The 17,860-nt window shown below is 40.8% G+C and overlaps 1 protein-coding gene across 1 annotated transcript in view; it reads left to right on the forward strand.

The window, feature by feature from the left end:
* Positions 1-13,402: 13,402 nt before the first annotated feature.
* The window catches only part of LOC139463749 (syntaxin-17-like), a 34,044-nt gene continuing 29,586 nt past the window's right edge, over positions 13,403-17,860 (forward strand). The window contains exons 1-3 of the mRNA XM_071245015.1: positions 13,403-13,602; positions 15,333-15,484; positions 15,689-15,908. Coding sequence (XP_071101116.1) covers positions 15,335-15,484; positions 15,689-15,908 — 370 coding nt within the window. The 5' untranslated portion in view covers positions 13,403-13,602; positions 15,333-15,334. The remainder of the gene's footprint in view (positions 13,603-15,332; positions 15,485-15,688; positions 15,909-17,860) is intronic.

The raw sequence follows: 17,860 nt of genomic DNA on the forward strand, positions 1-17,860 counted from the left end.
TACTGAACTCTGGTTTCTTATGCATGAAATAGAAAAAGCACAAGGGCAGTTTTGTAAAGCAATGAAACACATGTTCACAGCTCATAGTTGTGCGTTATTGCAATTCACATGGCTGTTGTTTCCTCTCCTCCTGGCAGCCATTGGTTTTATAACTATAGGTTGCATTTTACTGCACTAAAACTATACTTGATTAACACTGGCCAACTCAGAACCCTGGTTTCCAGAAATAGGGTAACCTCGGTTGTCTCAGGTCACTCAATTTTAATAATCTAACGCCCCTAGTGGTATCGTTGTATGGGTGTGTAAAACATGTACTTGAACAGAAATGGTATCCTTTATTGTATCTTAATATAATATATTAGTAAAGTTAAAGTTTTATTATCACATCAGTCTTAACACTGTCTTGGCCATTCTTTTGATATCAAGCAACATGGCCACATGTACTGTGAAACATATGTTTAGTTTTTATCTACATCTGTAGATATCTAGTGTCATAGTGTGTTGTACTGGGCACAACTATCTGCAATACATACACTTGAGCCTTTGTCACTATTTCTACATCTCTATGTTAAGACAATTTATGATAAACTGTCATCTAGAGTGCTCCAAAATAATGGTAAAATATGTTACAATGATTTACGGCTGGGGGACTTCGCACCTGGACCTGACCCTGACCTGACCCTGGACCCTGGACCCTGGCTGAGCTACTTCTCACTCATTGAATGATTTAGACGTTAACAGCTATGTCAATCGCAATATCCACTCACTTATAACAATGGCCTGCAAGACCGCTGCTTGATATAGACATGGCAACATAAGAAAAAAATAAAAGATAGAAAAAGATAGAGTGTATAAAAACACATTTAAATATATAAACTGAATTCAAATTTTCGAATAGCAAAAGGCACCAGTTCAGCGATTGTTTCATGTGTATGGAAAGTTCTGAAAACAATAATAAACCGTTTAATGTTCCAGATATGAACCCTACCTATACCTACATTTAAAAGAAGTCCCATTTTTGTCTTCTAAAAATCTAAACATTTCAAATATGAATAGGCAAAAGGCATTAGCTCATGTCTGGTGGGTATACAAAGTATACCAAAAAATATTAAGCAGTTTATTAATTATACTCCGGGAATGCACACATGAGTCCAACGTTTCGGGTTTTCGAAAGTGGTACAGTGTATAACTTATATCTACTTTAACGACCAAGGTTTGGGAGGCGCAATTAACCTTATTGTGAAAACATCACATGCTTTGAAGTTTCGCCCGACGCTGAGAAATCGGTGGCGTTTTAGCCCTCTTACCATAGTAAACACATTTGTTTCTTAAAACAATGCAGCCTGGTTTCTCGGGTATACTGCGCCAGTGTGGTGTAGCGCCTGCGCAGCATATCCAGGGAACCAGGCTGTAATCAATATTACGTGACAATGCTGTGTCTGAAGGTTGATCAAGCTCCTTCCCAGTGCGTGACGCCTTCGTTACACACTACAAAAAAAAAGAAAAAAAAAGTCCGTTTGACTCCAAATGAGAACGATGAATTGCAAAATAACTCGAAATCCAGAAAAGTGTATGAAAAATCAATACGGTACTTGGCCATGAATACCCTGTACCCAACAAAATCTGAATTTTGTTTATTTTAAGACCCATGACCGATGAAGTTCTTTAAGAAACTATCATGTAATTTTGTATAGAAATGTGTACATGGCACGTAGGGTGACAAACCGTGGAAGGAACAGCGCAAGCACGGTCTGCACGTGCTACACAGTGACCGTGTTCATTCAATGACAAGATGCGCTACTCAGCAGATGTTAAACAGTTGATGTTGAATGTGTATGATTTCTTTAGAAGTGAAGCAGAAAGAGCAAAGCCTTTTTACGCAATTAATAAATTCTTGAAACGAGCTTCAAAATCTCTTGGTATGTCCCCTCAGAAACTTAAAAATGTTGTTAGTCGACGAGATACAAATAGTCAGGCCAAGGAGGTAGGGCAAACCACGCAAGGTTGATAAATTAGACAGTTTTCAGAGGGATCAAGTCAGACGTGTAATTGTTAAACTGCACTCAGAAAATAAGTACCTGTCTATAAGAATTTTGAAGAAACACCTTGAAACTAACCATGATTTACGTGTCACAAAGTACAAACTATGGCAGCTGTTGCATACATTTGGTTACAAATACAAAAAGATAACTGGAGAAAATAGGGCTGTGTTGTGTGAACGGTCTGACATTGTTCGTCTCCGAAATTATTACCTTCGTACCACCAAGCACAAACGTGAAGAAGGATGTGAGCCCGTCTTCTTAGATGAGACATGGGTAAATGCGTCACGCACAGCCAGCAGTCAATGGGTACCCAGTGGTGACTGTAAGGAGTCTGGTAGAAAGTTACCAATGGGAAAGGGTGAAAGACTCATAGTTCTCCATGCTGGTTCTGCTAGTCAGGGTTTTCTCCCAGACTGTGACCTCGTCTTTAGAGCCAAGGCCAAAGACAGCAGGGACTACCACACAGAAATGAACGGCAATGTATTTCTGGAGTGGGTGAAAGATAAATTAGTCCTTGCTTTGCCTACCAAGTCTCTCATTGTCATGGACAATGCACCGTATCATAGTGTGCAGGATCCAGAAAGCAAGACTCCAACCTCTAATAACCGTAAAGGAGACATGGTTACTTGGCTGCAACGGAGGAACATTACCTTTCCTTCTCAAGCGACGAAACCACAGCTCTATGAAATCATCAAAACTATGAAACCTGACCCAGTGTTTAAAGTTGACAGTTACATCAAGGGTCAGGGTCACGCTGTCTTAAGACTGCCACCTTATCACTGCGACCTGAATCCAATCAAATAACTTCCAGCAGAGATCATACACCCGTATATGTTCTTTGCTTCTGGATACATAGGAAATCAACAGGTTGGTCTGTAGTTTGCAATTATTTTCCAAAAAGATAATATGGTTGCATGATATCTTCACGATGTTTGGGTTGAACATAGTAACATTCTTCTAAACAAATTTCAAATCTAAGCCGGAAGCAATCACAACACAAACCCAGTTAACCAAACGGAACCATACACAAGAGTGAGTGAGGTAGTTGGGTTTAACGCCGTCTTGAATAGTATTCCGTGTCAGCTTGATGTGGGAGGAAAGTCTGAAGTGATGCAGGTCTTAGACGTTCACCACTTTGGTGAAACCAACGAGCAAGGGTTTTGTGCTGACAACAAAATCGGGGCGAACCGAGATTCAAACACACTGTCATAGGTTTCTGGCGTGCCCAAGGGACACAACTCTGCATAGCGAATAGCAGCGCCTTCGGCGACTGGGCCAACCATGCCCCCGTAAACAACTGTAAGAAACTATTATACAACAAAGATATTTTAGATGAGATATGTATTGCGGAACATTCCATGAAGAAACAGTGGCAATATTACACAAACTACAAAATACATGCACAATAAACGACAATTAAAAAACACAGGAACATTCAACATTCAAAAGAGGTACATTATAACAATTTAATTTATAAAACAAGTGAATTATAATGATATGGAAACAATATGAGAATTGAGCAAAACTATGGTAATGTTGTACATACATGTACAAGGAATTTGTTTGTAATTGTTGATATGTTAACAGATCTTGGAAGTTGTTTCTGGATAACTGTTGGTAAACTTATTAAGAATCTGCTCCTTTTAACAGAGTGTACCAAATTCTTTATCACGATTGGGGATTATTTGTGATTCTCTTTCTTGGTTGTATTATGTAAGACAGTGCGTAATGTTGTTTATCTTCTGAGACATCACATGTTTCCCAGAGACGCTGTTCAAATGGGGTTGGTGTTTATGTATATCTACAATTTTTTTAATTTTTAGTTTGTGATTACTTAAACGAAGTTTTGAGAAAAGTGACCTACGGCCTTTGTTTTTACAATATGTAAGATAATTCTCAATATTTATAGATAACGTGACCAAACTGTATGTTCCTAACTTGCTGCTAGATAAATGGGAATCCATTGATGATTGCGCGAATTTTTAAATTTGAACTGAAGTATATTTAGAGTGGATTCATTACATTTTTTTGTGTTTACTATTTTAAAAGTTGGCTTTATTTAACCCAACAAACATTTTGACCAGAAATATTGATATTTGCTGCAAAAGCATGCTTTAGAATGACATTTGTTCTGTTATCTATATAGGATTTTTTTTATTGGTACTAATAATGGGTATATGTCAAGTTTTGCCTGACAGGCCCAGTTTTCTTGCCTGGGTTTTCTTTGTGCTGACCAATTAAAGACACTGTATCTTTTATTGTGCTTTCCAAAGATAAGTACAATTATAACAACCAATTTGTACTTAACACAAATTCTCTCCTCCCATAGCTTACACTTCCTTCCTCTGTACATAACATTATATTGCGGGGAGCTATTGGTGCTCTGCAGCAATCTCTACTTGTCACGTGTTCGTAAACATTACGGTCAGTCGGCTGCGAGTTCAACTCCAAGGATGGTTGTTGCCACTTATCACAGTGGGGAGCTTTGACTGGGGGCAGAGATAATAATGAGAGCTCCACGAATGGGCTATCGCTGTGAGGATTTGGGGTATTGGTGTTTATTTCCAATTTATCACCCAAAACTATGGCTCCCACAGGAGATATCACCTGGGTTACATGCCCGTGAAGAGATCACCCGTTTAATAAACATACAGCTGTATTACACAATATGTAATACCAAACCGCTTATTAATGTACTGCGGGAACAGGTTTTACGAACAAATATTGAAAACTCTCAACATCCGTGGTTTTATTCAACGTCATTAAAAGGGGCATTCACACGGTACAAATTGTTGTACATAATTTGTTGTATGCAATTAGTTGTGAGAATTGCGGTCGCGCGGTACTGGGTCAACCTCTGACTTTGCAATTTAACCGAGTTGTATATTACTGAATTTTTAACCCCACGGTGCAAAAATGAAAGACTGGTTTGAAGTGTTAAAATGTTGTCCGGGTTTCTGTTTTGCTGATCAAAAAGCCTCTAAAATATATAGCCATATTTGATTGTACATTGATAAAGTACAGTGCGACGAAATGTTTTATTTGACAGCTTTATGTAAACTTTGAGCGAACAAAATACTGTCTTATATCCGAACAACGTCATGACAGATTTTTATAATTGTACGATTATGTTTTCGAAAACATTCTTGTTTGATGTGGCGAAAATAAAGTTTCCACTATGACGTCAAAACACGAGGGCAAGGTCTACAAGTAAAAAGACAAAAAGGGGCATAACTCTGCATTGCTTAACTGTAAGCCATTGTAACTCAGTATCCGCCATGTCCGTTGTGAGCATATGCTATGGCTCAGGACAATACAAGAACAGAATGTTAGGCTTCATCACTACAACAGTTCCACAAGGCCACACCCCAACCCCACCCACCAACGCACCCCAAACCACACAGACCGTCGACCCGCCTCCGCCCATGGATCTCAAACGCTCGGCCCCTATTTTGAAACGCGCACCTGAATCAAACTTTAGCTGGCAATGTTCCGCCAGTTAAACGAAAAAAATCAAATATAAAACAAATATACTGAGTCAAATTAAAAACTTCACATTTTTAAAAGTAATCCCATATGTGATATACAACGGACAAATGTATCAGAGAAGGTAATTTTTCATCATTTATGTACAAAGAAGGATTTTAATTAACGGTGGAAACCATAATTTGTTCCAAGCACCTACGGTATTCGGTAATATCATCAACAGTTTAAATCATAAGTCCCAAGCACGAGAATCTGATGGCACACAAGTTCAGTAGCGTGTATCGCCACCATGTGCGTTGACAACTGCCACACAACGCCTCCGCATAGACCTTGTGATGCTTGTGAACACATGATTGGGAAGACGACGCCATTGTTGCTGCAAAATGGTGCCAAGATCTTGCAAATTCTGTGTTGGTTCTGGAGAGCGCGCAGACTTCTACCAAGAGCATCCCAGACGTGTTCGATGGGATTGAGGTCGGGAGACCTTGACGGCCAGTCCCTGACATTGACTTCCGCATTCTGAAGAAAATTCCTTGTCAAAATTTCTGAGTGGGATCTGGCATTGTCGTGTTGGGAGATCAAACCGGGTCCATGTGCTGCCATAAAAGGCAGAAGTTCTGGTGCCCGTACCTGGTCGCGGTAAGCAGCAGCGTTGAGGTTGCCACGGATGACAAGAAGCCTAGCTGGAACGTGCACTGCCACAGAAAGCAACCCACACCATGACACTTCCTCCTCGAAATCTGTCAACTTCCTGTACACAACACTGTGTGGCGCCTCCACACCCTCGCCCTACCATCAGCAAATCGAAGATTAAATCGGGATTCATCACTGAAGACGACTTGATTCCAATTCCTCTGAGTCCATCGTAAGTGCCGCTGTGCCCACAATTAACGTTGACGTCTGTGTAATTGAGTCAGAATCGGCCCGCAGTATGGCCGTCGTGCTTGAAGGTGAGCAGTTCTCAGACGGTTTCGAACAGTTTGCGCACTCAGTCTACCCCTAAACAGTTCATTTCTGGTTGATGTAGCTGTCAAAAATTGGTTACGGAGGTGACGTAAGACAATCTGACGATCCTCTGCATGTGACGTCACACGTGGTCGACCTGGCCGAGGGCGATCAGCGGTGGTACCCGTTTACTGTAGACGCATCTGTAAATCATAAACAGTCTGTCGACTACAACCCATCGTCTTGTCCTGTCGTTCCCGTCTGCAACATGCCGATGACACGTTCACGTTGAACTTTTGAAAGGCGTGGCATGACAAATGGCCGTAAAGATTTTTGTTTTCTTGTGTTTTTCTTTTTTTTTTGTTAATGACTGCTAACAAGTATGGCTGAAAACACGTGCGGTAAATATAACGTGACGTATTTCCTTCAGGTATACATCTACTGTTAATTGAAGAAATTGAGTGCATTTTTTAAATCAACCTATCTATATAAATTTGCCATAATGAATATTTCACAATTCTCCAAAATGAAATATGTATATGCTGCAGTGTGTTACATTCACAAAGCATTTTATACGAAAAATAACACGATGAAAGTCAATTTCTATGTTCAAACAAATAGCTGATTATCAAGAGTTTCATAAATAGTCTATGACATTTGAGATACTAATGGTAACAGTACTACATACATGTACCTATCCATTTTGCAGCAGTGCATTGTAGCACGGGTTGCGCGCGGTACCTTTGATCTTACCCGTGCTGTATCATGGTAGTAAGAGCACAGTTTGTTAAAGGTCATTACCATTGGCTGGTGCCAAGATCAGCAAGCCCCGCCTACTAGCTTGAGAAATTTCAAACTTACAACAATGTTTCTATAGTGTTGTACATCGTGTTCAAGAGTAATAACGTAAATAAACCACAAAAAAAACAATAGAAATCTTTATAACTTTATTAAGAGATTACAATGTAACTGTCAACTGGACACAGAACGCATTTTGCTAAGGTTACACTTGATTAGATTAAAAGTTAAAAACACAGATTAGGTAATAAGTTGGTTGATTTTCTTTCTCACCGTTCACAACTGCGTGTGGCTTGGAATCCAATCTAGGATGACTTGGCGTGATCACCTCCGAGTCTGGGGCAAGTTTGATTTTCTTGGGTGGATCCAATACGTTTTCAATAGATGACAGCATTTCCTGCGACGGTCTTTTGTACTTTCTCACTGCCTTTGTGCTTCTGTGGCCAGTTATACGCATGATTTCCTGCTCTTCGATGCCCTCTTCATACAAACGCGTTGCACAAGTACGTTTCCCGGAGTGGTTCGTGAAATATCCTTCTATTCCAGTACTTTCACACATTTTCTTCATTAAAGTTTTAAGTTTGTTCAAACCGATCACTTGGCTGCTGTAGCGTAGGTTGTCGTTGTCTTTCTCCGGCAGGGGTCGCCTGTAAAATGGTCCAGTGTTACCAATTTTCGACAGGTAAGTATTGTACAATCTCGGCAGATCCCCTTTTATATGATGACGTATGTTCTTGGCCTCCACTGAACGGTGATAAAGACCGCCGTTGTAATTCTTCGCCGTCGTCCCTCTGAATTCAATATAATCTCCGATTTGATCTTTATCCACGATTATCTGTTCAACTTGTAAACTTCTGTGCTCGTCACATGCACGGAGTCCAAAGAGCTTGCAGTTATAATAGAAGACAGTGTTGAGTAGGCTCTGTGAGGTACTGTCTCCAAACATGTTCTTCTCCCAAAGTGTGTTTTCGGATTCTTCAGTGATTGGTTCGGCTTGTTTGGTTTTGGTTCCAAGACCTTTCGCAGTCAGTCTTTTCATTTCAGCATTCAACACTTGTCTAAAACGCAAACATTCCAATTGTTTTATATCCAAGAAGTTCACATAAATATTTCCTTCTTCTCGCATGTTACGTAACAGTCCTGTTACAATTTGAAACAATGTTTTTGGAGGATATTCATCTCCGTTTTGTTTTCTTGCTTCGAGAACAAATCTTGACATGTAGGTGTTTACATCATCAGCAGTAAAATCCTTCAACGCGGGCACTTTCATTTGTCGAGACCGAATATCTTTCCATTCATTGAAAACTCGTAGAGCCCAATTCGTGTTGCTGCGCGTGTTCTTACTTTCACTGTCTTTCAGTAAAGATGCTATGTGTTGTTCAGAAACAGACTTAGGAAAGCGTTTTGAATCATTTTCGTCCTCATCAAACGGGTCGTAGTCGATCTCAAAGTTGCCGCTATCAAGATCAATATCCATGTCTTCGCTTTTAATGTCAAATACATTCAAAGCCTGCGATAACGTTAGTTGATCTAGTGCAAAGTTCATTTCGATCACGTCTGCAGCTTGAGACAAAGTAATATCATCAATTTCATCAGTCCACATGATTACACTTCGAACGATTGCTTCAAAATGACGTAGTATTTTCGGAACGGTTCGAAGTTAGAAAGCATGTGACATCATATTCAACGTCACTAAATTTTACACAAACTCGCGCAATTTTGGAATGACCGTCGCAACCCGTGCTACAAGTCACTTACAACACACCCACCTACTCGTTGTTTGGGCAGTAAGAGCACGGTTTGGCTTGGCATTTGATTGACAGACAAAAGGACCGAGGGTGTGTTGTAACTATAACTTATTTTACTGGGTGAAAAGATTTTGAAGAGATATTCAAATTATAATTCAGGGTTGAAACAGTAATTAACTACTTCATGAAATGAATGCGTAGTCTTTCACCCACACCCCAAAGAAAATAACAAAATGTACAACGATGTTGATGTGTCGTATACTAATATGACATCATATCACTACCGGTAGCCTCCCGCCATATCAAAGCGAGTTCACTGATAGCAGTTACGCGGTATGTCTTGATACTACGTGGAAAGACAGACCAGTACCGTCGTCAGTGTGCGTGATTTTGCGTCAATCGTGGCGTCACATGGAACGGTTTCTGCTAACTTTTCCAAAGAGGTTATCACGCGAGTTACTCTCGCGGACAGACTGATGGACTGCCGCGAAAGGCAATTTAAAACAATTGTTGTTTTGCGTATATGTTGGTTCGCCACTGTATAAGAAACAGATTTCAGTTGGAACTATATTGGCTACTGTCAGTGTCCCTATGACGTAATAAATATTAATGCGCGCATTCCAGGAAAACTCGCAATGTTTCGGTAATGTTTGTGAGAGAGGGAAAGCAATTTTGAAGCACAGAATACATGACATTATATGATAAAGAGGTTATCGCCAAGGCTCGCTAAATACAATGTTTATTCCTAATGCAGGATATTTACCATCCCCAAACACACTTGCGTGATAACCTCTATTTATCATATAATGGGTAGGTTTCTCGGCAGGATAAAGCCAACGGATAAAAACGATATCCGTTGGGGTCATATGCGGATAGAGATGCAAATATCAAAGGTCAAGTAGGGACTACTTTCACTGTTTATAAACAAACATGGCGTCGCCCTCGTCATTCGGCGATCGAGTCAGAATTAACCATCGGGAATCTGGATAAACTATACAGGGATAATTGCTATCATTATCAAAAGAACAGTCTAATATACTGAAAATCAGTGTCTAATTGTGACGTAGCTAAGGCATTTTATAAGGTTTGGCAACTTTGGAGATATAAATTTCGAGACAATTTAGCGAGGTTACTAGGCCTAGCCAAGCGGGATCAGTAGCCATATCTGTGCTTGTAGACCTTTGCGGCTTGAAACCTTTTCCACAAATTAAAATAGTTGGATTTGGCCGAAATATGTTTGAATTGTTTCGTTTTGTCGCTGTGTGACAGGCCGACTATCAACAACGTCTGAACGTGAAGTTGACATCTCATAGACTAGGGTTAGAGTAACTTCCCTTTGACAAAGAGCAGTTACTCTAGCTGACAGACCGATGGATTGCCGTGAAATGCGAGTAAAAACAATTGTTTTGCATATATGTTGCTTCGCCAAAGTATAAGAAACAGATTTCAGTTGGAACTATATTGGCTATTGTCACTGTCCGACTGACACATCACTTACCCTGTGATGAAATAAATATTAATACGCGCATCCCAGGAAAACTCGCAATGTTTCGGTAATGTTTGTAAGAGAGGGAAAGCGATTTTGAAGCACAGAATTAAAGAATGACATTATATGATATAGAGGTTATCACGCGAGTGTGTTTGGGGATGGTAAATATCCTGCATTAGGAATAAACACTATGTATTAAGGTCGCCAAGGCTCGCTAAATAAAATGTTTACTCCTAAACAGAGAATACTACACTCATTCTCGAGCGAAAGCGAGGTCAGATACCATGGAAAGTTCACGAGTTTCGTAAAAATGATATCTAACGAGAATGAGTGTGGTATTTTATTTATTACCCACGTTAAATATATATTTAAGTGTAAATACATAACAACTTTCGTTTGTTGACAGACCGAACTGAAACCGGTTGCAAAATCTGGTTTCGTATGAATATTGATATATGCCCAAATATGGGCATTGTTGAAATTTCTACGCATACGCATTAACAACATGCGCCTACAGTTGTGTTTGCAAAGAAAACAGCACCGACGCACAAGATTCTTTTGGAAGAAATTCTTCAACTTATGGTAATTCAAGCGCCATGTTGTTAATACTAAGGTCACCTATAAGAAAATTTGAAAAGTTACTTAAGCGCCGCGCTTTGAATATCGGACCAACAGTCGCTCGCACTGCCAGTGTCCCGTCTGTGCAATCAAAATGATTCGGTTTCCTTGAACTATCAGCTGAATTTATAACATGTTCGTACCATTTTGGAAGAGGGAAATCAGAGTGTTCGCCAAAGACATTCATGTTAACTGTACCACCCTATACTGAAGACATGAAAATCAACAAACTCAAATCTGCTTGCATGTCAGTGACAGCTTCGAACGATCGAAGGGCAAGGTCACCACCGGAATAAGAAAAGACAACCATGGTCTGTCTACTCACAGTTTTTACGCTAGAGATAGGGAATGTTATTGTTCACATTTGGGATGTTTGGGGCCACAAAATCAGAAGTTAGGCACTCTCCCACGGATTTTTCGAAAGATTTGTATCTGGTCGTGCAGTCGTGTAGATCTCTACGTTCATTCATGAACAACACCTCCCGAAACAGCGCCACAAAATACGCTTCGAAGGGAACACTGATGGCACAACCGGAACATCCCAAGTAAGTCTAGATATCTGTCCGGATAGTTAAACAGACTTCATTTCACCACGCTTATCCTTTTACGTTAAATCAAATTGAAAGTTGCGAAAGTGGTCGGGTGCGTCACGCTCATGAGGGACCCTCGCTCTATTGATCGGCAGTTGTACATTGTAAATGGATATAACTCGATTACATATAATATATATAATGTCTGTAGAAGATCTATGCATAACTTATATACAATGCAAACCGAATTTGATGCGTGTAACTATTTTGTTTGGTTTAATAACGTGTTTGTAAATATCTCTCGTTCTCATTAATTTCTTCAGTTCTGCCTTGTAGTTTCCAAATGAACGACGTCTCGCGATTTCTTATGAATGAAAAAAGTAGTCCCGGTGTGACTGAGGTTACGGTTATCCAATCAAAACGAATAAAACAAGGTCAACCTTGTACGACACAAGTGTGACGTACGGATTTAGTATCTTACCACCTGTCTTCACCACGTGGGTAATAAAGCAGGATATTTACCATCCCCAAACACACATTTGCGTGATAACCTCTATTTATCTACATTGTAGCTATCGCTGCAATGAAATTGCATCACAATGCTTTACAGACCATTGTGACGTCTTTGTTACATGTCACTAATGGCTCTGCTACTGAAGCTGTTAGTGTTGGCAGTACTTTTTACACATAACAGTGAGTTCGGTTTTACGCCTTTGTAGACAGTAATAAGCAGTGTCTTACGTGTAAAGGAGAGGTCGGGTAGCCAGGTGGTTAAAGCGTTCGCACGTCACGCCGAAAATCCGGGTTCGATTCCCGACATGGGTACACTTTGTGAAGCCCATCTCTGGTGTCCCCAGCCGTGATATTGCTGGAATATTGCTAAAAGCGGCGTAAAATCATACTCACTCACCACTGTCTACAAACTGAAAACGTTGGAAGAATTATGTTGGATGATAAATAAAACCTCACCCGTTTCCAGGATGATCGTCATGTGTTCCATTGCACATAAAACTGTGTCGAATAACATTTTATGATAAGCAATGACTCACCAACGCATAAGTCAAAACTAAGAACAAACATATTGTGGAAAAATAAGCTCATAGTGACCTTTTTCATGTTGAGTTAGGCGTAAGTAAGTGTCTGATGATACAACGAGCCATTGCCAGTCTTGTTTCATGCAAAAGTTCCTATGGCAGGTATAGTTCTTAAGTTCTTGTGCTGTGTGAAATACTCATTGGAAATATCCGTATAGAAACCTTTCCGTATGGGACTCTTTTCGTGTGTACCATTGCGATATTTTTAAACAGATATCTTTCCCGCTGAAACATCGAACTAGCTACTCATTACATACAACAACTACTTCACAACATCATCAGTCAACGAACCAACCACTGATCACCGATGGGACTTTAGGCGCTCAGTTCTCGTGGGGAGATAGCGTCACTAGCAGTACCTGGGACGCAGGTATTGAAAACTCGGTCCCAGTAGCATCTGCAAAGAGGACATATAAATTGTTGTCAGATACTATGCAAAAAACAGTCGTCCGTTTTATTCGTTTCATGGATAATTTGAAATGTGTTGTGGCCATTTTCAGGGCCGTTTCCACATATTTTCAATTGTCATTTAGATGTGTAAGTATTTTGTCTAGTACCATTTCCGGTTGACTGGGCTCTGTCTCTCAAACCAGGAAATACCAAACTCCATACATGACTGGTTTTCGATAACGTACGCGCTAATGATTCGTGTCACTGGTCTTTTGGGACAGATCCCAGTAGGAATAATTCTGAAAAGTCATGTTTTAAGTATACACCAATTGAAAACAAACGGAGATGTCGTAAAGGGAAACCCATTACATGGAAAGGAGGTTCTGAGTATACGTACAGTTTACTGGTCCTTGAAACTTGTCATCAGTGACCGCTTATGAACTCACTGTGTCTGTGATATTGGTATGATTATATAGATCTATTGCCATTGCATCTTCTATCTCTTTTACTGAATTGGTAGTTTTTCAATAGCTCTGCGTACGTATTAGAAGTGTTCTTGATTTTGTGCCTGAGAAACTAATTATGTTTGAATAAAACGTACGAAGACAGTGGAAGAAATTCGAGGATATAGCTTATGGATATAGATCTAAGTGGTTTATTTTGCAATCCAAAAGCAATTTCGGTTTGGTATTCGTGTTATTTTTGTTGAAAACATCACCATGCGAGATAGATTTATTGTTGTTTTTTAAATTTACTTACAACATATTATGGTAGTAGCCTTGTTAGTGTTTATGTAATTTCTTAAGTACAGTCTAAATGAGCGATGCTTGCCACAAGACGGCAGCCAGAGTCTAATTAATCAGCCTGAAGGACTAGTGAAGCATCTTTTGTGGTAGCCCAATTGGTGTTGAATATTATTATCACATTCAACTGTTGTCAAACAGTTGAAACATATACAGTGAATAGACAAAATACAGTCACTCCAACAAGTCCCTGTATGATGTATTATTAGGGTTATGTTAATAAACTAAAGTTCCAGCTTGTGCTTTCTAGCCCCAATGTCTGTTTGGGGAAAAAATAAAATTGACGCACACTGCAGTCTCATGAAAATATTCATACATTCATAAACATCAATTTCACAGTCATGTGATCTGCCACGATTCAAATGGAGAAGCTGCAAATCATGTGAACTTCACATTGAATAATTATTTACAGATTACACAATTTATTTCCCCTGATTTACCTATTTGGGACCGAATACCGGCCTCTGAGCAGGTCCAGATAGATACTTCCCAAGATTGGGGACCCGTGAAGATTTGGGAGTAGAATAGGTCTTCAGCAACCCATGCTTGTCGATAAAGGCGACTATGCTTGTCGTAAAAGGCGACTTACGGGATCGGGTGTTCAGGCTCGCTGACTTGGTTTGATGCATGTCATTGATCCCAATTGTGTGGATCGATGCTCATGATATCAATCACTGGATTGTCCGGTCCAGACTCGATTATTTACAGACCGCCGTAATATAGCTGGAATATTGCTGAGTACGACATTAAACAACAAACCAACCAACAAACCAACCCAAGATTGGGGTCCCAAGGCACAGGCTGGAAACACTGAACATGTAGGCCTACAGTAAGAGATCCTTCACTTTTGCTGAGACAGAAACGTCATTTTTTTGACATCACAGATAACAAAGTACTCTTTCGAATTTGAATTATGTATAGTTTGCTAATTTTTATATATTTAAATCAGATACATTATTGAAACAGGAAAACTCTTTCAGGCATAAGACAAGTACAGTTAAGGTCAATTCTCATGTTTAAGGGTTCCATGATAACTGTGCAGTAAGTTTTGTTCAATGAATAATGCTAACCGGTAGGTAATAGTTGAAAACAGTTCTCATCAAATAATACAGGGATTTAACTAAGATTACACAGAGCTCCAGATAAGCTGTGTATCTGCGTGAAATATGCATCAGAAATGCAGAAATATGCAGTAAACAAAATCCAAGCGTATCAAATACGCAACGAACATTACAGATACGCTACAAAAATAAAACTTGGGCGTATCATCAAAATATTGTGAAGTAACCCTGCGTTTTCGATTAGCAAATCAGCAACTTATTTTGAAATTATAAATGGGCATTACTACTGGTGTTGTGTGTGTATCTACATTTACTACTCTCCTTACAGAAATGTCCTTTGAGAAATCCCCTAAGCAGGCAGTGAGCCACCCTGTGCAGAAGTATCCTGTCAGAAGACTGGAACCATCAATATCCAAATTTCTCAAAGTGCTAGAGATAGATTTGGACAGACTGCACAGACACAGGCTGAATATCGAGAAGGTGGGGAGTCCATGACTAGGACCTGTATCTTTTGTAGCATCATGTTGTTGATGTACATGTTATGGTTGTGTTCAATGAAGAGCATGATACATGCCAAAATAGAAGGAGCGCACAGTCTGATATTCAGAACCATCTAGCTTGTCATGGTTCCACTTCTGTAATCATTTGGTAATGGATAGTGTTAACATAGTGTGTGTGTTTCAGCTGCTGGTACATGAGGACTGGAAGGGCCTGAACAAGGAGCAGATCAATGCCTCTCGCACTATCCAACAGATCAAGGCCAACATCCGGGAGATTGAGAAGGCCCGCGGCCAGATACTGGAGGAGGATCTGCCCACGTTTGATAAGAAGGTGGAGAGCATGAAGGAGAAGGCTGTCGAGTCCATAGAGGCCTTTGTTACGGAGACAGTCCCCCCGAACTCAGGTAGACATGATGCAGGTGGTATGACAGTGTTTTGCTGGGTATGACATCTAAAAGGGATTAGTAAGGGTATGTTGGAGGATGTCATTGAGATAATTTCAAATTTTTAAACTTATCCCATCTCACACCATATATAAATATGGGGGAAAAGGATAAACAACGTCCTGCTTGTAAACAATGCAGACGTACCTTTTCAAACATCAGATCCCTACTCATTATGTTGTGACCGTCGGGGACAGTGCACCCTGGTTTCCCAATGTGCGGAATGTCATTCCCTAACTAACTTGGCGTTTAAAGTTTACCTGCAACGTTGTTGTTGTCAAATTGCTGATCACCATTCCAAAGCGGGGGATTCCAAGGCTAAAACCAGCTCCTCACGCCCTAAAGACAATTCTGACAAGCCTGTAATTTCTGTCACAGACGAGACCCTCTCAGACAGCTTCCTTACAAACGATTTATTGACTCACGACCTGTCAACCACTCCACAAGAAAATACACAGGTCGATGTGCACTCGGTCTGTCTGACCAACCCGGTCCCCGCTCTCGTTATACCAGCGTCCGATTGCTCGTGTCCATTTAAAATCCTACTCTTGGATTCGGCTTGCTTTTCTCCCCCGGCTGCTAGAGATATGGTTGTTGGTATTACTACCTCCCAGGTTGTTTTAGATCATCACACTTCCGTGCGACGTTCACCCTCCAAGACAGCAGATTGGCACTCCCACTCCCATAATCAGTGTCCTCGTTCCTAGGATCGGCGTTCTCGCTCACATGATCAGCCTTCCCGCTCTCAGGATCGGAGATCTCGCTCCCAGGATAGGCATTCTCGACTTGATCACCATTCTCACTTCTTGGCTGATCAAACCCCCGCACCATGACCAACATTATTAACGCTCCTGATCACCTTCAATTGACCACCCGTCGGACAGCTCTCTCTACAGACAGATATCGGCCAGCCGTAGTAGAGTATCACCATAGCGGTTACCCTCACAGGATTTTTCCGGCAGTTGATTCCTACGCAGCTCGTCGCCGGGGATGGAATGCCTACCCAATCTACCATGACTCTTATTACCAGCGTCCCTGATACCCTTACTCATGCTTTCCTGACTACCGCTCTTCTGCTCGCTACTCCTACCCACCTCACAGTTCACAGGATCGGCGTTCATTATCGTATAAACAACACGATTTTTCGAAAACGTTCCTGATCACCAGATCGTAATCCCTCTAGGTCTACGATTTTGTCATGTATGGACACACTCTCCGTCTCTCTCACAACTCATTCCCAAGAAGATGCCTTTACTCGGGGAGTGGTCAACCTTACACAAGACAAGCTTACGCAGCGCAGATCTTAGACTTCTTTGCTCCATGACGGCTCTTTGTTGCCATGGTGTACTGCAACATTCTTCCTAGGAAAATCAATTCAAGGCAAAACTGTATCAGCAACCCTGGTCTTCCCACTCCTTGTTTACTGATGCGATACAACAGGTCACACAGGATGTGCAGAGAGACTCAGTTCACTGTGGTCCTTCTACATCCCCAGAAAAGATAATTGGAGGATCAAGAAATAAAGATCGCCAATATCCCCAGTTTGTTCCTGCCCAGCGTGATTGAAGTTTATTTCCTCCTTTTGCGGGCAAGGCAGAGGCCGAAGAGGTCAATGGTCTCCTTTACCAGACCTAAGGGCGCTGGTGAGGGGGAGGTTCGGTAGGAGCTTGACTATTTTTCAAATCGGCGTGACTTGGAATTTCCGCCCCCCAGCCATTCCAGTTGCCGCCACTCCCTTTGCCGACTACATTCAAGTTCACGCAGATTCCGATTTCCTTCGTCTACAACTCGCCTTCACGCTGCATCTTCTCAGACAACTCGGCTTGATAATCAATGTTTAAAACTCGGACCTCATTCCCACCTTCATCTAGATCCAGTCTGACAACACGGCGGTAGTGTGGTACATCAACAGG

The sequence above is a fragment of the Haliotis cracherodii genome, unplaced genomic scaffold (genome assembly GCF_022045235.1).
Source record: "Haliotis cracherodii isolate W230 unplaced genomic scaffold, xgHalCrac1.p SCAF_16, whole genome shotgun sequence".
Taxonomy (NCBI): domain Eukaryota; kingdom Metazoa; phylum Mollusca; class Gastropoda; order Lepetellida; family Haliotidae; genus Haliotis; species Haliotis cracherodii.